Raw genomic sequence first — 21,224 nt, 5'->3', positions numbered from 1 at the left:
CTCCCATTTCTGCCATTTGAAGGCTGGTCTACTTCCAGCCTGAACCAGGGGAAATGTACAGAACCCACTACAATTTGTCCAACGTCTGATGGTGTTTTATTTCAAACTCTAATCCCTATTTTGTGATTATAAAATTCTGCCAGTTTGCTCCTGACAGTCCCTACTGCAAGAAAAATGGGTATTAGGTAGTCTCTGAAACACACTTTTATCTAGATTTAGAAGCTAGGTATATAATTATAAAAGAAGTAAAAAAAGTGGGTCCACGGCTGTGCGTGCCAGCCACCCACTGGGGCCCAGCCATCAGCCGTGGTTGTCGAGGGTGAAACTGCTAAAAAGACCCAAGCAGGACAGAAGACAACAAAGTAGGTTCTTTCTATAGCCTGATGGAGATGGATGACCACATAGCTCCCAGACTCCCAAACTTTACAGCCAAGCTTCCAGTCACCTCATCACCCCTGCTTCACTCCAGGAGGTATTTTTGCTATCAGGCTAGCTGAGGCTTAAGGGCCTCTCCCTGTGACCCTTGTGGTTCTTCATAGTCTTCCCAGGGTTTCAGCTGGGGGCCAGGGATCATCACCGTCTGAAAGAGCAGGAAGCTGAGTTATCGACCACCCAAGCACATGGCTTAACCAAGAGATTCACTGCCCCTTCCTACATGCCTACCCCAACAGGATTTCCCTTCCCTGGAGCTGCATCACCCCCTCTCTCCACTAGGTGGAGCCCAACAGGAGTGGCTTAGGATGTACATGAATACTGCCTCAGGCCTCTTAAATGAGGCAAGGGCCTTACCTTAAGGATGGGCTGCTTAGGGGGTGCCCACGGTGGGACGATCTTGGCATGCATTCTCCAACTCCCATAGGGGTTAGTCAAGTGCTTTTCAAACACAATATACTCCAGCACATCCCTGGGCACATCCTCCTGTCCATACATCAACCGGCCAAACCGGTCATAGATAGCCAGCGTCTGCATGGATGAAAGCAAATCTGGCCTGTTAGTCCGTGTTTTGTTTTTTTCTTTGCCATACTACCATTTTTCCAACCACCATAACAATAAACTTTAGAGGGTAGAAAAAAATTATCTCAGAATTCTGAATCTTGACTAACTGACGTACTGATTATTCTTAGAGGATTTTTGACCAGGGTTGGGGGGACAGGGGTGTCAAGACCAGGAAGGGTGAGAAAGAATATTCTCATACTTGTCTTAGTAGAGCTGACATCTAGCAGTGGGAAGGGCACAACGACAGAACAGGGTAAACCATGGCAAACCTTGTCTTAGACCCCAAGTCTTGGGCATCTGTATCCAGGACTCCAGAGAGAGGTGCCCAACCTGAGAGTGAAGAAAAGCCAGAAGGATGGTATCTCTACCTGCCGAGTGTGCATGCGGATGGTGACCTGGCCATATATGTTGCCCTGGCTCAACAGGCTTGAACAGCGAACCTGAGCCACCTGTGATGGCTCTAAAGATTCTATGAAGCTCCAGCGGACGGTCTTATATTTGATGTCCCAGACCATGTCCTGAGGGCAGAGGAGAGCAAGTTCAACTGGGTTTTTCCTTCCCTTTAGGGAAACTGGTACTTCCTTCCACACCTGTTCTCCCTTCTTGCAACACTACACCGACATGCAACATTTCCCATCAAAGGCCTTCTTATGCCTACTTTCTCTCTCACCTTCCTAAATTGTGATTCAGCTACTGCTTAAACCCACTTCACAGCAACTCTCTTTTCATCCAAGTCACAACTCAAGACCCGTCCACCTCCTTGAGGACTCTTCTCCAAGTCAATGAAAACCACACTTCAAACTAATACATCATTATCCCTCCCATATACTTTCATGATCTGCTAATTACTGAATGCATTTTTTACTGTATATATATTGTTTTTCCCCCCTCACCTTTTGGAGGTGAAGGATGGGATTTTACAGAGATCATAAAGTCTAAATTGCTAAGACTAGGTTGGCTACACTTGACCCTAGGGAGATGAGGCTGAATTGACAGAAACTGAAGTTCTTATTCTTGATCCACAAAGTTCCCATTTTCAGGAGTCTCCCAAAGTACCTAGCACCCTTATTAATACACAATGTTAAGTCTCATGAATGATTGCCAAATCCTTTATTATACTCCAGGTATGCGTAGGGCTGGCCTACTGTGGCCCATACCTTGACCTCAGGATGGGTCCCAGAGGCTTCAGTACTGCTTGCTAAGGGACTTCCTCCTTCTCATCTGCAGTGCCCTTACCAGCGTTTAAGACACTCATTATCATTTGGCCAAAAATAAAGAAACTTAAGCTTTTTCCTTAAGTTTCCTGCACTTTCAAAACTAATCCTTCTTATGAAAACCAGAAGTCATGTCTACAATCTGCCATTCAGACACCCACAGCTCTGAGGAGGATGAGAACCTACCGGAAAACAGTTTTCAGTTACCAAGGTATGAAGCCGGTCATGATCTGAGCTAAAAACGAAAGAGAAATATATCACTGACTTTTGCTTTTATGATACCCTGTAAGAAAATTAAAAATGGCCCTTAAAATGGAAAACAATTGGTTTTACCAATACATGCTGCACACAAACTATAAACCATGCAATATGCTATGTCGTGGGGACATAAAGATGAACATGATTTAAAAGAAAACCTTGAAATCTAATAGAAGAGTAAAGTTATGTTTGAATCTCAGAAGCAGAAAGAAATTTCTCTGAAATTACCATACATCCTTTAGATGGGCAAGAGACCCTCATAGGGACATGGGTATCAGTCTTCGCTCTAAGCTGCTATGGGGAATGAAATCCAACGCAAATAGTCAAAAGCTCAACTTATCTTACCTCGGACACATCAATGGTACCAACTGGCTTAGCTGTGCATTTCACACTTGTATCTATGAACCTAGCCAAAAGATAATCATCTGTCTTTTCTGGTCTTTTCTTTTTTTCTCCCCATCTTTGTTGCTGCCAGAGTGACCTAATTGTGCTGATTCTATGCTGTAAGAATAAGAAAACAGACATTCCAGCTCCTGTACATACAGGATTTTAGGAGAGTTCTTAACTGAGAGATTTCAAATAAACCTAAGACCACAGATGAGTTTCTTTCAGATACACATGCATGACTTTTCCCCAAAGTTTAATACTTTCTGGGCAGTTTAAGTCTTCATCCCTTTGAAAAATCTTATCTCTAATCCCAGAGTGAGTAAGAGATCAGTTCTATCTGCTTCTCTTCTACCTTTATTCCTAATAGAAAATATTCCAAGACATTTCCCCCACAGTAGCTCTCAGACTAGACTGAGTTGTGTTGGCAGCTACCACCAGCAAGTCTGCACCTCTAACAAACTCTTCCCCCTCACTATCCTGGCCTATAAATCTTCAGTAGAAATAACTCCCTTTTCTATGACTTTACTTACTATTCTGCAATAGAACTTACACTGAAGAATGAAGAATAAAAGAAAGAGATTTGTTTCTGGCAACATAAGGACTGAGCTAATGTGAAACTACTCTCACTATAAACATCTAGGAATGTTGGATAGAATATAATACATGCACACATGCACATTTCCAAAAACTGTAGCTTAGTTCACAAGAAAGAAAAGTAAATCCCTAGATGCCAGAAAGGGAACTAAACCAGAATGGAAGGAAAGAATACAACCTGATATCACAACAGGATAAGAGATGATTAAGGGATCCAGAAATAGATGATGGCTAGGAGCTGACTTTCCCTAAAACTGTGGATCCCTGCATAAAGCTATGACCCTCAAGAGTCCTGCATCTGCAGCCAAGGGAGACTAGAAAAACAGTCCACCAGCTGAGAGAGAAAACTTCTCTGTCCAGGGTTGAATGGGGGTGGGGGTGGGGGAACCCAAAACTACAAAAATTCAACAAACTCCAAGCAGGATAAACTTCAAGAAATCTACACTGAGACACATTACAATCCAAACATTAAAACCCAAAGACAAAGAGAGTATCTTGAAAGTGGCAAGAGAGAAGTGAATTGTCACATACAAGGGATCCTCAATGAGATTACAGTTGAATTTTTATCAGAAACCATGGAGGTTAGAAGACTGGGGTAATATATTTAAAGTCCTGAAAGAAAAGAAAAAACCTGTCAACTAAGAATTCTATAGATGGAAAATCTCTATTTTAAGAATGAAGGAAAAATTTAGGCATTTCTAGATAAAAGGAAAACTGACAAGAGTTCATTATCAGTAGATCTGCCCTACTAGAAATGCTATAGGGAGTTTTTCAGACTGAGTTAAAAGACACAAGACAGTAACTTAAAGCCACAAGAAGAAATAAAGAACACTGGCAAAGGTAACTATATAGGTAAATATGAAAGCCAGTATTATACTTTTGGTTTGTAACTCCTTGTTTTTTTCCTATAAGATTTAAAAGACAAATGCATAAAGTAATAATTATAAATCTACGTTACGGGCACACAATGTATAAATATGTAATCCATAACAATAACAATACGAAGAGGAAGGAAGAACAGAGATATGAAGGAGCAGAGTGTTTGTATACTATAAAATTAAGTTGATTATTCAAACTAGGTTGTTGTTCTAAGTTTAAAATATCAATTCTCATCTCCAAGGTAACCACTAAGAAAATAACTTAAAAGTATGTAGAAAAAGAAGGGAACCAGAATGGTACATTACAAAAAATCAACTAAATACAAAAAAGGTGGTAATGGAGGAATGGAACACAAAGAAATATGTAAGACATACAGAGATAAATAGCTACATGGCAGAACTCATTCCTTAACAATTATTATTTTATATGTAAATGTATTAAACTTGCCAGTTAGGAGGCAGAGATTGGCAGACCAATGAACAAAAAACCATAATCCATCTATATGTTGTTTATAAGAGATTTACTTTAAATACAAAGATGCAGAAAGATTGAAACATAAAAGGATGGAAGAATATATTTATGCAAATAATAACCAAAAGACAGTTGGGGTAGTGATAATATTGTTAGACAAAATAGATTTTATGCAAAAAAGGTTACAGGAGACAATGGATTTGATAAAAGGTTCAATCCATCTAAAAGATGTAACAATTATAAATATCATACATATAATTTATAAAACATATAAAGCAAAAATTAACAGAAGGGAGAAAGAAACAGTTCTATAATAATAGTTGGGTATTTCAATCTTCCATTTCCAATATTGGATAGAACAACCACATAGAATATCGATAAGGAAACAAAGGACTTACACTACCAATTAACAGATCACTCCTGCTAACAACATCAGAACACACATTCTTCTTTGAAAACACAAAATAGCAAAACTATGGGATGTGGCAAAAACAGTGCTAAATGAAAATTTTATAGTTGCAAATATTTACATTAAAAAAGAAGAAACATCTCCAATTAAAACCTACCTGTGCACTTTAAGAAACTAGAAAAAAGAAGAGCAAACTAAACCCAAAAGCTAGCAGAAGGAAGCAAATAATAAAGATTAGACCAGAGAAAATCAAAATAGAGAACATCAGAATCAGAAAATCAAAGAAGCCAAAAGTTGTTTCTTTAAAGTTCAACAAAATGGAGAAACCTTCAGTTAGCTCAAAAGAGAAAAGACTCGGGGGGATTCTCAAGACAGCAGCGTGAATAGGGTGGCAGAAATCTCCTCCCAAAACCATAGATACTTTGAAAATACAGCGAATACAACTATACCTAAAGAGTGACCAGAAGATACAGTATACTAGCCAGGCTATATCTACATCTGCAAGAACTCAATATCTCATGAAAAGGGTAAGCTACAAAGCCATGACCTGGTGGGACCCAAGCACACCCCCCACCCCAGCTCACTGGCAGGAGGAAAAGAATCAGAGTGGGGAGGGAGTGGAAGCACAGGACTGCTAAATCACCAGAACTTCAGGCACCCTAACCCCCTGGGTGGCAACACAGCACCAAAGCCCCTCACGGCAATAAGCAGCCTGCCATTCATTCCTCACCACCGGCACTGCAAGCGAACTGGCTGATCTGCCATTGCTGCAGAGCAACGGGGAGCAGCCCCACCCACAGCAACCACACAGAGGCTTCTCCCAGCGCATGGCTAACTGGGCCAGACCCAGAGGCTGCCCCCTGCCTGCAGTTGACCGACACAGACAGTGGAGACTGCTGCACAGTCCAGAAGGCACAAAGGGGCTTTACTCTTGCGGCAAACATGTGCTGATCGCCTGCAACCACTGCCAATGTCCTAGGTCATCCTGAGGACCGCCCTGTGCACGGCAGCTCAGGGGATCAATACAGAGGCTGCCCCCTGTACGTGGCCAACCGGCATAGGTAGAGGAAGCCGGTGCGGAGTCCGGAAAGCACAGAGGAGCTCTATTCTTGGAGTGAACACGTGCTGCAACCACCACCAGTGCCCTAGGCCATCCCGAGGGCTGACCCACCCACGGTAGCTCAGGGGATCAACCCAGAGGCTGCCCCCGTGCACCGCTGACTGGCACAGGCAGAGGAAGCCAGCGTGGAGTCCGGAAAGCATATAGGAGCTCTGTTCTTGTGGTAAACACGCGCTGATCGCCTGCAACCACTGCCAATGCCCTGGCCATCCCGAGGGCCGTCCCATCCATGGCAGTTCAGGGGATTAACCCAGATGCTGCTCCCTGTGTGCAGATGACTGGCTCAGGCAGTGGAGACGGGCAAGGTGACAAACAAGCAGGAAGGGACTTTGTTCTCCCAGCTGGCACACATGCCACTTCATGGTGATCACTTCAATCAACACAAAAAGGCAAAAGAAACTCGTTCAGTCCAAAATCCTTCAAACCCCAGAAAGAGGGCCTAGTGACACTGAAATCACCAATCTTCCTGAAAAAGAATTCAAAATAAAACTCAAAAGCATGCTGATGGAGCTAAAGAGAAATATGCAAGAGCTAATGGATGAATTCCAGAGGGAGATGACAGAAATAAAACAATGGAAGGACTTAAGACCAGACTGGATGAGGTGGAAGAGACTGTTAATGGAACAGAAATCAGAGAACAGGAATACTGAGAAGCTAAGGCAGAGAAAGATTAAAGGATCTCCAGGAATGAAAGAATATTAAGAGACCTGTGTGACCAATCCAAACAGAACAATATTTGCGTTATAGGGGTACCAGAAGAAGAAGAGAGAGAAAAAGGACAGAAAGTGTCTTTGAAGAAATAATTGCTGAAAACTTCCTCAAGCTGGGGAAGGAAATAGTCTCTCAGACCATGGAAGTCCACAGATCTCTCAACACAAGGGACCCAAGGAGAACAACACAAAGACACATAATAATTAAAATGGCAAAGAACAAAGACAAGGACAGAGTATTAAAAGCAGCCAGAGAGAGAAAAAAGATCACCTACAAAGGAAAATCCATCAGGCTATCAGATTTCTTAGCAGAAACCTTACAGGCCAGAAGAGAATGGCATGATATATTCAATGCAATGAAACAGAAGGGCCTTGACCAAGAATACTGTATCCAGCAAGATTATCATTTAAATTTGAAGGAGGGATTAAAAAATTCCCAGATAAGCAAAAGTTGAGGGAATTTACCTCCCACAAACCATCTCTACAGTATATTTTAAAGGGACTGCTCTTAAGTGCTTCTAAGGCTAAACAGATGTCACCAGAGAAAATAAAACCACAGCAAAGAAAGTAGACCAACCAAATACTAACTAAATGCAAAATAAAATTAGCTATTCACAAAATCAGTCAAGGGAAACACAAAAGAGTATAGAATAATACACCTAACATATAAAGAGTGGAAGGGGAAGAAAAAGAAGGGAGAGAAATAAAGAATCATCAGACTGTTTATAATAGTGTAATAAGTGAGTTAAGTTACACGGTTAGATAGTAAAGAAGCTACCCTTGAACCTTTGGTAACCACGAATCTAAAGCCTGCAATGGCAATAAGTACATATGTATTGATAATTACCATAAATGTAATGGACTGAATGCACCAATCAAAAGACACAGAGTAATAGAATGGATAAAAAAGCAAGACCCATGCTGCCTACAAGAGACTCACCTCAAACCCAAAGACATACAAACTTTTCAGATCACAAAGGTATAAAACTAGAAATAAATTGTACAAAGAAATCAAAAAGGCTCACAAACACATGGAGGCTTAGCAACATGCTCCTAAATTATCAATGGATCAATGACCAAATTAAAACAGATCAAGCAATATATGGAGACAAATGAAAACAACAGCACAATGCCCCAACTTCTGTGGGACACAGCAAAGGCAGTTCTAAGAGGAAAGTATATAGCAATCCAGGCCTATTTAAAGAAGGAAGAACAATCCCAAATAAATAGTTTAAATTCACAATTATTGAAACTGGAAAAAGAAGAACAAATGAGCCCAAAGTCAGCAGAAGGAGGGACATAATAAAGACCAGATAAGAAATAAATAAAATTGAGAAGAATAAAACAATAGAAAAAATTAATGAAACCAACAGTTGGTTCTTTAAGAAAACAAACAAAATAGATAAACCCCTAGCCAGACTTATTAAGAGAAAAAGAGAATCTACACACATAAACAGAATCAGAAATGAGAAAGGAAAAATCACGACAGACCCCACAGAAATACAAAGAATTATTAGAGAATACTATGAAAATCTATATGCTAACAAACTGGCTAACCTAGAAGAAATGGACAACTTTCTAGAAAAATACAACCTTCCAAGACTGACCAAGGAAGAAACAGAAAATCTAAACAGACCAACTACCAGCAACGAAATTGAATTGGTAATCAAAAAAACTACCCAAGAACAAAACCACCAGGCCAAACAGATTCACCACTGAATTTCATCAGACATTTAGAGAAGGCAGAATACCCATTCTCCTTAAAGGTTTCAAAAAAATAGAAGAAGAGGGAATACTTCCAAACTCACTCTATGAAGCCAGCATCACTCTAACAGTCTAATACCAAAACCAGGCAAGACCCCACAAAAAAAGAAAATTACAGACTAATATCCCTGATGAACATAGATGAAAATAATACTCAACAAAATATTAGTAAACTGAATTAAAAAATACATCAAGAGGATCATATACAATGACCAAGTGGGATTCATCTCAGGGATGCAAGGATGGTACAACATTCAAAAATCCATCAACATCATCCACTACATCAACAAAAAGGACAAAAACCACATGATCATCTCCATAGATGCTGAAAATGCATTCGAGAAAATTTAACATCCATTCATGATAAAAACTCAACAAAATTGGTATAGAGGGCAAGTACCTCTCAACATAATAAAGGTCATATATGACAAACCCACAGCCAACGTCATACTTAACAGCAAGAAGCTGAAAGCTTTTCACCTAAGATAGGAAACAAGACACAGATGCTCACTCTCACCACTTCTATTCAACATAGTACTGGAGCTCCTAGCCCCGGCAATCTGACAAAACAAAGAAATAAAAGCATCCAAATTGGTAAGGAAGAAGTCAAACTGTCACTATTTGCAGATGACATGATATTGTACATAAAAAACCCTAAAGAATCCACTCCAAAACCACTAGAACTAATACCTGAATTCAGCAAAGTTACAGGATACAAAATTCATACACAGAAATCTGTTGCATTCCTGTACATTAACGATGAACTAGCAGAAAGAGAAATCAGGAAAATAATTCCATTCACAACTGCATCAAAAAGAATAAAATACCTAGGAATAAACCTATCCAAGGAAGTGAAAGACCTATACTCTGAAAACTATAAGACACTCTTAAGAGAAATTAAAGAGGACATTAACAAATGGAAACTCATTCCATGCTCTTGGCTAGGAAGAATTAATATCATCAAAATGTCCATCCTGCTCAAAGCAATATACAGATACAATGCAATGCCTATCAAAATACCAACAGCATTCTTCAATGAACTGGAACAAATAGTTAAAATATTCATATGAACCCCAAAGACCCCGAAAAGCCAAAGCAATTCTGAGAAAGAAGAATAAAGTGGAGGGATCTCACTCCCCAACTTCAAGCTCTACTACAAAGCCACAGTAATCAAGACAATTTGGTACTGGCACAAGAACAGACCCACAGACCAGTGGAACAGAATACAGACTCCAGACATTAACCCAAACATATATGGTCAATTAATATATGATAAAGGAGCCATGGACACACAGTGGGGAAATGACAGCCTCTTCAACAGTTGGTGTTGGCAAAACTGGACAGCTACATGTAAGAGAATGAAACTGGATCATTATCTAACTCCATACACAAAAGTAAATTCAAAATGGATCAAAGACCTGAATATAAGTCATAAACCATAAACTCTTAGAAAAAAAACATAGGCAAAATCTCTTGGACATAAACATGAGCGACTTCTTCATGAACATATCTCCCTGGGCAAGGGAAACAAAAGCAAAAATGAACATGTGGGACTATATCATGCTGAAAAGCTTCTGTACAGCAAAGGACACCATCAATAGAACAAAAAGGCATCCTACAGTATGGGAGAATATATTCGTAAATGACAGACCCAATAAAGGCTTGACATCCAAAATATATAAAGAGCTCACATACCTCAACAAACAAAAAGCAAATAATCCAATTAAAAAGTGGGCAGAGGAGCTGAACAGACAGTTCTCCGAAGAAGAAATTCAGATGGCCAACAGACACATGAAAAGATGCTCTACATCACTAGTCATAAGAGAAATGCAAATTAAAACCACAATGAGATATCACCTCACACCAGTAAGGATGGCTACCATCCAAAAGACAAATAACAACAAATGTTGGCAAGGTTGTGGAGAAAGGGGAACCCTCCTACACTGCTGGTGGGAATGTGAATTAGTTCAACCATTGTGGAAAGCAGTATGGAGGTTCCTCAAAAAGCTCAAAATAGAAATACCATTTGACCCAGGAATTCCACTTCTAGGAATTTACCCTAAGAATACAGCAGCCCAGTTTGAAAAAGACAGATGTACCCCTATGTTTATCGCAGCACTGTTTACAATAGCCAAGAAATGGAAGCAACCTAAGTGTCCATCAGATGAATGGGTAATGAAGATGTGGTATATATACCCAATGGAATATTATTCAGCCATAAGAAGAAAATAAATCCTACCATTTGCAACAACATGGATGGAGCTAGAGGGTATTATGCTCAGTGAAATAAGCAGGCAGAGAAAGACAAGAATCAAATGATTTCACTCATATGTGGAGTATAAAAACAAAGGAAAACTGAAGAAACAAAACAGCAGCAGAATCACAGAACCCAAGAATGGACTAACAGTTACCAAAGGGAAAGGGACTAGGGAGGATAGGTGGGAAGGGAGGGATACGGGGGTTGGGGGGAAAAGAAAGGGGCCATTATGACTAGCATGTATAATATGGGGGGGCACGGGGAGGGCTGTGCAACACAGTGAAGACAATTAGTGATTCTACAGCATCTTACTATGCTAATGGACAGTGACTGTAATGGGGTGTGTGTGGGGGGGACTTGGTGAAGGGAGGAGTCTAGTAAACATAATGTTCTTCATGTAATTGTAGATTAATGATAACAATAACAACAACAATAATGCATTGTGTTTCTATAGACTAGAATAAACAACCAGAAAAGGAAATTAAAAAAATAACTCCACTACAGTGTAGTCATTCATAAAAGTATTATCATACTAGCCAAAAGGTAGAAACAACCCAAATATACACCAACAGATGAATGGATAAACAAAATGTGTTATATACATACAATGGGATATTATTTAGATATAAAACAGACATATGGATTCAATGGACTAGAACGGAGAGGGTGGGAATAAATCTTCATATCTATGACCAACTGATTTTCAACAAGGCTACTAAGACTATTCAATGGAAAAGGACAGTCTCTTAAAAAAATGATGCTGGGTGACGGCCAGGGACTGTGGTGGGATGTGTGTGGGGGACTTGGTGAGGGGAAGAGCCTGGTAAACATAGTGTTCTTCATGTAATTGTAGATTAATGGTAGCCAAAAAAAAAGATGCTGGGAAAACTGGATTTCCACATGCAAAACAATGAGGTTGGACCCTTACTTTATACCATATACAAAAATTAACTCAAAATGGATTAAAGACTTAAGTGTGAGAGCTAAAACTACAGAATCATTAGAAGAAAACATAGGGGGGAAGTTTCATAACACTGGATTTGGCAATAGTTTCCAGGATATGACACCAAAAGCACAGGCAACAAAAGAAGAAAAATGTAAGTTAGACTTCAAAATTAAAAACATTTCTGTATCAAAGGACACCATCAATAAGGTGAAAAGACAACCCACAGAATGGGAGAAAACATTTGCAAAATACATATATACCTGATAAGGGATTAATATCTAGAACATATACAGTACTACAACTCAAAACAAAGTAATAACCCAATTCAAAAATGGGCAAAAGACTTGAACAGAACTTTCTTCAAAGAAAACATACTAATGGCCAAGAAGCACATGAAAAGATGCTCAACATCACTAGCCATTAGAGAAAAACAATGAAAAACTACAATGAGATACTACTTCATATCCATCAGGATGGCTATTACCAAAAAAACGGAAAATAACAAATATTGGTGCAGATGTGGAGACCTGGAACCCTTGTGCATTGCTGGTGGGAAAACAAAATGGTGAAGCTGCTGTGGAAAACAGTTCCTCAAAAAATCAGACATAGAATTACCATATGATCCAGCAACTCCATTGGGACTGAAAGCAGGAACCCAAACAGATACCTGTATTCCAATGTTCATAGAAGTATTATTCACAACAGCAAAAAGATGGAAACAACCCAAATGTACACCAACAGATTAATGGATAACCATGAGGTGGTACATACATACAATGGAATATTATTCAGCCATAAAAAGGAAGGAAATTCTGATAGGTGGTACAAGATGGATGAATTCTGAAGACATTATGCCAAATGGAATAAACCAGTCACAGAAGGGCAGATATTGTAAGATTCCATTTATATGAGGTACTTAAAATAGGCAAATTGATAGAGACAAAAAATAGAATAAAGGTTACCAGGTGCTGGGAGGAGGGAGCAATGGAGAGAATTACTGCTTACTAGGTAGAGTGTTTGTTTGGGATAATGAAAAAGTTCAGGAAACAGGAAATAGCAGATGATAAAATTTAAGACCACTGAATTATTCACTTAAAAATTGGCTAAACTGGTAAATGTATATTATGTGTATTTTATCATAATAAAGCCCTTCCTAAACTGATAATTTTTAAATGAATGGTTATATCTTTGATTTTTTTTTAAAAAGCAGGCATACAAGAAAACAACTAACCAAAATCAGAAGAAAAAAAAAAGACCTACAGAAGATAAAGATTTTTATTAGACATGGACTTTAAATGCAATTAGTATGTTCAAGAAATTATATGACAAAATGGAGAATTTGTGGCAAAGAACTGAACACAAAAAAAATCAAATGAAAATTCTGAAAGTGAAAAACAGAAAATAACTACAAAATTAAGAGCTTGACAGATAGGTTTAATAGCACATTAGATACAACTGAAAAAAGGACAGGAAGATAGATCAGAAAATATACAGACTGAAGCTTGACAGAGTTAAAAAATATGTATTGGAAAATATAAAAAAGAGCCTATGAGACTATTTGGCACACAGTGAAAAGATCTAACATGCGTATTCAGAACCACACAAGGAACAAGGAAGTAGAGCAGAAGCAACATTTGAAGGGATGTTCTTAGAATTTTCCAACACTAACAAAAAAAGCAACCAAAGATTTAAAAAATAATAGGAACCTAGGGCAGGAAAAACACACACACGAACACACATACACATAGGTACATCAAAGTAAACTGCTGAATGCTAGAGGCAGAGAACAAAATCTTGAAAGCAGTCAGAGGAAAAAGAAACTTTAACTCCAAAGGAACAACAACAAAAAAAAAACAGCCAACTTCTCAGTAGAAAGAACAGAAAACAAAAGATGATATCTTCAAAATGCTGATAGAAAATAAGTACTAACCTAGAATTCTCTTCCCAAAGAGAGCATCCTTTAAAAATGAAGATGATTTTTTAAAAAGCCCATAAACAAAAAATGAAGGAGAAATTTTAAAAAGGTAGAACTGAAAAACTAGATGACAGTAACATGGAGATGGACAAGGCAGTGACTGGACAAGTATTCTAAGGTTCTTGTAATATTAAGTCAAGAGTACGTTAAAACATTTTAGGGACTACTGACTAAAAGAATAAAAATCAATGAATGTAGTGCTTCCAAATAAGTGGAAGGAACAAAAAAGAAAGAAGGAAATTATGTCAATCCAACAAATTGAAGGAGAAAAAGAAAAGAAAAATCATGGCAAAGAGAACATACAAAATAATGTGGTAGAAAAAAAAGCCAATACATAAAAAACACCACTGAACAATAAAAATGGCAGGTTTTAAGAAGATAAATACAATACATAAAACAATACTATACATTGTTTATACACATATACATGAGGTGAACAAGTATAAAAATATGCATGGGAATGATATATAGCATAGTGGTTATCTGTAGGAAGGAAAACAATGGGGAGATAGGGTGTCAGCTATGTTTTATCCCTGCCCACACCCCGTTAGGGATTCTGAAGCAAACATGGCAAAACATAAACATTTTTTAACCTGAATGGTATTTTTTATGTTTGAAGTATTTCATAATTAAGAAAAATTTTTTTAAGAAATAAAAGTAAAAGGAAATAATTAATGGATTTTGAGTACAGGTTTGGGGTCCCACCTGAACCATAGCAGCCACAGCTCAAGAATATCAGCAACAGTCCAAGGACTGGTACTTAAGATTACTCTAGGCCCTTCTTTGCTTTTTTTTCATTTCCCTAGCAGCCCTTTCTTTCCCTTGGTTGAATCATGGTAAAGATGGAAATTTTCAAAAGAAACTTATTCAGGAAAAGGAAATGTACATACATTAGGCAAATACACAAAAAGAGGATGAATTAGAGATCAGGTGGGGTAAGAACAGCAGCCATTTGGCAGAGTGTCCCACCATTTTTAGGTGGAGCAGAGCCAGACCAAATGGTGACAATTCCCAACAGCAGGGAGAGAAGACAAAGTTACTGCCAGGCTCCAATTATTCTCCACATAGAAAGTTCTCCCACTTTATAACTCTTACCTGAAGAAAAAAAGATTATACCTAGAATAATAGCTGCTCACAACATAACTGGCTTAACACAGGAAATTCACTTACTTGTTTAGACAAAGGTGAGCTTCAATGAAGATATCCTTAGCTTTTTCAGGGAAGTCTCTTATTTTAAAATTTGCATCATATTCTCTTATCTTACGAATTCTGTAAAATTAAGCACGAGAATCATTTCTAAAGACTTCATACAATTTTCACAGCTTACATTAATCTTAACTTACAGCTTACATTAACCTTCATTAATGTCTGTCCTCTTACTCAATAACTATGTTTTGAATGTGCCAAGTCCTGTAAACGCAATCTTACTTGCACTTAGATCAGTCATTCTAAAGAAAGACCAAGTCTTCTTATAGTGAAATTTCAGAATTCTGGCATCAAAGAAAACATCCTATAAGCACTAGAAAGAAAATAGGTTTCACACAGAGGCTCAGGAGTCAGGATAACATCAGGCTCCTAACTAGCAACAATTAGACATTAGAAAGACAATAGAACAGTGCTTTTAGTTTAGGAAAAAATTATTCCTAGCTCAGAACTCTATTATCTTGGCAAATTATAAATGAAGTGGGGGAGTAAAAGACTTTTTCTTAAACTTGCAAGATTTCATCTCTTTTCCTCAGGAAGCTGCTGGGGAATGTGCTCACCAAAATAACAAACTAGTTAATAATAACAGAACAAATAATAAGAAGTAACAGAGTAGAACCATGAAAGAGACATAACATCAAGAAATAAGAGAATACAAGAAGATGAAGGCTTAAGGAATATTAGGAGGATGATAAAAGAAGATCCCAAGATGTACAGTGGGTCTTAAACAGCAACCAGTCCAGATTGAAACAGGTAAGAAGGTTACAGGAGGGACTTTTTCTTTAAGATTAAACTAAGAAAATAATGAATGTTTTGAATGTACTAAGAGGAAATTTAGGGGTTCTATAAACAAATGAGAAAAAAAGACACAATTCCAAAAAAGAAATTATGCAGGGAAGGAAAAGTCATGATAATGTACTGCATGATTTAGCTGTCAATGGCATTTTCATGGTTATAACATAAACAGGGAATTCTGATATAATTAAAAGTATTAATATATTAAGAAGATGAGAGACACCATGACAAACTGGATTTATTCAAGGTATGCAAAGTTTGCCATTCTCAAATCAATGTTAATTCATAGAATAAAGGACAAATATCACATGATCATCTCCATAGATGCAGAAAAAGCATTTGACAAAATTTTTAAAAAAATTCAACACCCTTCCATACTCTACCTCAAAGCCTTCCTTGAACTGTTTGTCTCCCTAGAATGCTATTCTTCACTACATTCCTCTGCTTAGCCAATTGTTAAGCAATTCCTATATCCCAGCTGTAAATGCCATTTCCTCAGGGCAGCCTTCACTGAACTTCCAGACCAAGTTATCTTCCCTGTCACATGATCCCATAGCACTCAGACTTCACCATACCTATAATTATTTAATTGTGTACAACCAGTATTCAATGGCTGTCTTCCTCTCCTAGATGGTAACTCCACAATAAAGCCACATGAGTTTTGCTTATCATCATCACACCAACCACCAAAGACATCACAGTCCAGGCAAGAAATACTTAAAAGGAAATAATTACAGCACAGAGTTATCACAAGTAGGAAATGTAAGTGTACAGTTACAACTATGCAGAGGCAGCTCCAAAAAGAGTCAGAGAAGGCTTAAAGGCAGACACAATAATCAACTGGCTCTTGAGGAATGAGTTGGAGTTATCAGGTGAAGAAGTGCAGAAGACATTTTCAGGCAAAGGAAATGATGTGCAAAGATACAGAGGCATAGCACATTAGTTTAGAAATGGCAATTAGTTTAGAAATGCTGAAGTTTAGGATGTGAAAAATGGAATAAGGAGAAGATGATGGTAGAGGTTAAGGCAAGAGCCAGATTATTAAAAGTCTTGAATACCGCTGTAGAAATATGGATTTTATTCTTAAGGTTATGAAGAGCCACAAGAGTTTCAAGCAGGAAAGGTGATGTGATAAAATCTGTATTTAGAGAAATAAATTACGGTCACATTAAGAATTAACACTGACTCAAAACCAGTTGTGCACAGAAATTTATATATGACCCTAAAGAACCTCAGAGTGACACATACTAAATGTTTCTGTCCTTTTAACTTAAAGAGGGACTAAGAAGATTTTGGCTTCTACCTCTTTAACAAAGGCCCAGTTATCTCCCTAGAGCAGATCTGTCTTCTTGACTGTTTCTGGCTTTTCCTACTATCTGAAGTTTAAACACTAAGATACTTCTCATACAAATATCCTTTTATTATTATTTTAATTTTTAAAATACATGATCAGAAAAGGTCTTAACAAACTAGAAGTCAACTCCTTAGTTGACATGACACAAACTACCAATAAAGGCTGAGATGCTAAGAATCAAAATACCCATATTACTTAACATTAATTACAGACTATATTACAGGCAAAGAAAATACTGTCATCAAGGGAGTTATATCCAACTCAGTTAACCCAAGATGGCCTCTCTGGAAAAAAAAGTAGCAACAAAAATTTTTATTCTAATACTAACTCTTAGTAGTCTCAGACACCTACGACAATTGTGATGCCACATTTTTCTTCAACCGCTCAGTTTTCTGTGCCAGTCCTTCCTTTGAAAGAGATGACACACGAGCATCACCCTCTGGAGGAATATAGGTGTCAAAGATATTAGCTGTAATGAGAGAAGGAGAACACTAAGCAAGCATTCAAAGACTGAAAAGAAGTCATCTTGAGGTCATATAAAATTGGGAGGGATTCTGGATACAAAGTAGACTAATGAGACAGACTTCCATGAAGAGGAAATCTATTACATTAGAAGACATAGACTAAGATAATTTAAGTCTTCTGTTAGAGCCTCAGTTTCTTCTTAAACAAAATAGAGAAATTTCACCCTTGTCATCTAAGAATAGTATGAAAACAAGTGCAAAGATGACCTTATGAAATATAGTATAAATAAAGTGAATCATTGGGGCTGACCTGATTTTGTAGTTAACTAAATACTGTCAATCACAGTCCAAATCATTCCATTTTCCAGAATATCTCTGACAGAAGGAGACTGGGTCAGGGTCTCAGAAATACCACACCTCACCTGTACAAGCCAGATGTATGGGACGCTCCAAATGTTCCGGAGGAATAACTAGTCCTGCTTTCCGGGTAAATTCTATAAACTCCTTTTGTGATCTGTATTTGGGTTCATGAGCAGGAGGAGTGAAACGTTTCTTAGTTCTCACTGGAACTATGGCTGTGGGGTGAGTAGCAAGGATTGGCTGGAATTCAGGAAAAGGTTAGGATATAGATAACCTGGAAAAAAAATCTATCTTGAACAAACTCTAAGCAAAGATAGAAAGGACACATCCAAAGAATGACTTAGGAATAATTATACAGCCACATGTAAGAGAGAAAATGCATTACTATCTTAATACTTATGAGTGTTTCTAACTAGGCCAGTAAGCAACATTTACTAACACCACTCAACATTAACTAAAGGCTTTCTTGTAGTACTTTCCATAGTACGAGGACTATGCCAACTCCTAGAGATGCTTAATTGATTGAAGCAAGGCTACTCTGCTCTCAAAACACCTTCAGTCCAATGGAGAACTTAAACACCAACCTAATAGTAAAATGAACAGAATGCTATTATTAAAACATAAGAAAAGTCCTTTTTTTGGCATCCCTTCTATATTTACTCAGATTACATTCTGCTCATTACATTCTGATCCTCACCATAAACTTCATTCTGCTGTTGTAGCTCCCAACTGATCAATTAGCTCTTTAAGGGCCAGATTGCTTTTCTCTCTGATTATGAAGTTTGCTCAGGCAGGTACAATGACAATACAGGACTCCCTTCTTTTCAGCTACTGTTCAACTTTGGACATTTATAACAATCAAGGGACTGTTTGCAAAGGCCAAGATATGGAAGCAACCTAAGTGTCCATCAATAGATGAATGGATAAAGAAGATGCGGTACATACACACAATGGAATATTATACTCAGTCATAAAAAGAAAAGAAATACTGCCATTTGCAACAACATGGATGGATCTAGAGGGTATTATGCTCAGTGAAATAAGCCAGGAGAGAAAGACAAATACCATATGATTTCACTTACTTGTGTAATATAAAAACAAAGCAAAACAGAAGGAACAAAACAGTATTAGGCTCGTAGACACTGAGAAGTGACTAGCAGTTACCAAGGTGGGGGAATGGGACTGTTGAAAACACTGTGATGCACATTTAATAAAATAAAGAATCGAGGGGAAGCGAGTGCCCCTTCCAAACCATTACTTGTTTCCCCTTTAACACCTCCCGGCCAGACAGACCCACACCAAATTGGAGAAACTTAATCCCCTAGAACTTGCTCGCCCTTAAGGTCCTACCCAGGCTGTCCGCACTCGGCTACTTAGCTTAGTAACTGGGTCCCGTCTACCTAAACTGAGATGTCAGTCGTATTGACCAAGCTTACCAAGAACTGCAAAGCGAGTATTTCCCCTCTACTCTGTCGTCTTCCAGCCCCTAGAGTCCTACCCGCTCCGTCCCTACCCACCTGACGAGACCACCAACCCACCGTCCTGGGTAAGCAAGACAACCCCCGCGACACAGGGGCTGCCATTTTGTTCACGCAAAGGCCTCTGGGATGGAAATTACGCTTCAAGAGCCTAGTTCAGGATAGAAGGCGCAAAGGGTGGAGCTAGCCGGGGTGTGGAATTTTCCAGGGCGCGCGCCCTCCGCCGAAGTGTGAGCGGCGCGCACGCGCACGTGAGCAGGGAGGGGGCGGTGCGAATTAAGGACAGCGCGTGCGCACTGAGAAGGCGTTGGCGGTTTGGGTGGAACGCACGGCTGTCACGCGCCTGCTGGAGAGCTCTGGAGCGTGAACTGCGCTTGCGCACGTCGCTTTCTGGCTGCGAGGAGTTGCCGCGCTCCCCGAAGGTTGTGATGTTCGTGCGCCTTGTTTCGCTTCTGTTGAAAATGAGGTGGTGTACTTCTGAGACAAGTGTTTTTCTTCAATGCCTAGGTTGATCCCCGAAACGGCGAAATGAACTCGTTTCTGGTTTTTGTATCTGACGTGACTATGCTGGGTAACCTCAAACCCGAGCCAAGTTTTCCCAATCCGTACAGTTTGAAGAAAATTATTTCTTACTGTCAAATTAATGACTACGTTTATTGTACAAGCTTAATGACTACTATGTTTTCTGAAGCAAAAGACAAGCGGACCGACAAAAACAATTCTTATTTGTAATTTTGGGAAAGAGTCACAGGTTTAATATTAACAAATAATAGATGATACAGAAATGTTTAGCGGGTGCCACGCAATTTTGTAGCATTTTACATATGTTAACTCAGTTACTTCTCACCACAAACAAGAGTAGTATTCTTTTACATATGAGGTTGGGTCGCTGAGAAATTACTTAAGGTCACGTAATACTTAAGGTCACACAGCTAATAACTGGCAGAATTGAGATTCAAATCCAAGCAGTCTTAACTCCAGAACCCATGCACGGAGTACTATGCTGTGTACTTCGTCACAATTAGATGTTAAAGAATTCATGCTGTTTGCGATCAGCTTGGAAAATCCAGTGCTGAATGGCAAACACTTTCCACACTTAACCATAGATTTTTATCTTTTTCTACCAATTAGTGTTTTTTGAGCACTTACCTGAAGCATTTTGCGATGAGTTAGGAACTATGGGATGTACATGCAAGAGCTTCCAGGCGGAGATTGGAAGGAAAAGATTACTTTTGAGTTTGGGGAACACACATATTGTCTTATATTTTGACTTCTCAACTATACTGTAAATTCTTCGAGGGTAAGAATACTCCCACAAGTCCTACCCACAGCATTGAACCTATAGCATGACATATTAATAGTGACGTGAATTAGCTGTTCTAGTTTATGTTAAATAAAAAACATTATTAAACATTTAAATGAGATACCTAATTATTTCTTAACAGACTCCTTTCTGCCTACTCTATGCCCCAGAAAATTAAAAATGATTCTTTTTTTACTTGTCTCCCCACTGGAATGAGGAAATGACACTCCATGTTGAGTGTTATCAATACAGAACATTGATATAGTCTATCTGGGATTATCAATTCC

At 38.6% G+C, this 21,224-nt stretch overlaps 1 protein-coding gene across 2 annotated transcripts; it reads right to left on the bottom strand.

Annotated features, from left to right (window-relative positions):
• Positions 1-72: 72 nt before the first annotated feature.
• On the bottom strand, positions 73-19,832 carry MRPL45 (mitochondrial ribosomal protein L45). Of its 2 annotated transcripts, none has more exons than XM_017659332.3 (8): positions 19,674-19,832; positions 18,219-18,396; positions 17,684-17,801; positions 15,151-15,249; positions 2,397-2,445; positions 1,365-1,514; positions 790-963; positions 73-580 (listed from the first exon to the last, which is right to left on the bottom strand). In XM_017659332.3, the coding sequence occupies exons 1-8, from the start codon at positions 19,737-19,739 to the stop codon at positions 485-487; spliced, it is 930 nt and encodes a 309-aa protein (XP_017514821.1). In that variant the 5' UTR covers positions 19,740-19,832; the 3' UTR covers positions 73-484. The 2 variants fall into 2 exon arrangements, with proteins under 2 accessions (XP_017514821.1, XP_017514814.1); XM_017659325.3 differs by having other exon boundaries at positions 19,593-19,754.
• Positions 19,833-21,224: the final 1,392 nt, after the last annotated feature.

Source organism: Manis javanica, chromosome 4 (assembly GCF_040802235.1).
Source record: "Manis javanica isolate MJ-LG chromosome 4, MJ_LKY, whole genome shotgun sequence".
NCBI classification, from domain to species: Eukaryota; Metazoa; Chordata; class Mammalia; order Pholidota; family Manidae; genus Manis; species Manis javanica.
The sequence above is the reverse complement of the archived record's forward strand: the minus strand, read 5'-3'. Positions and strand labels throughout refer to the sequence as shown.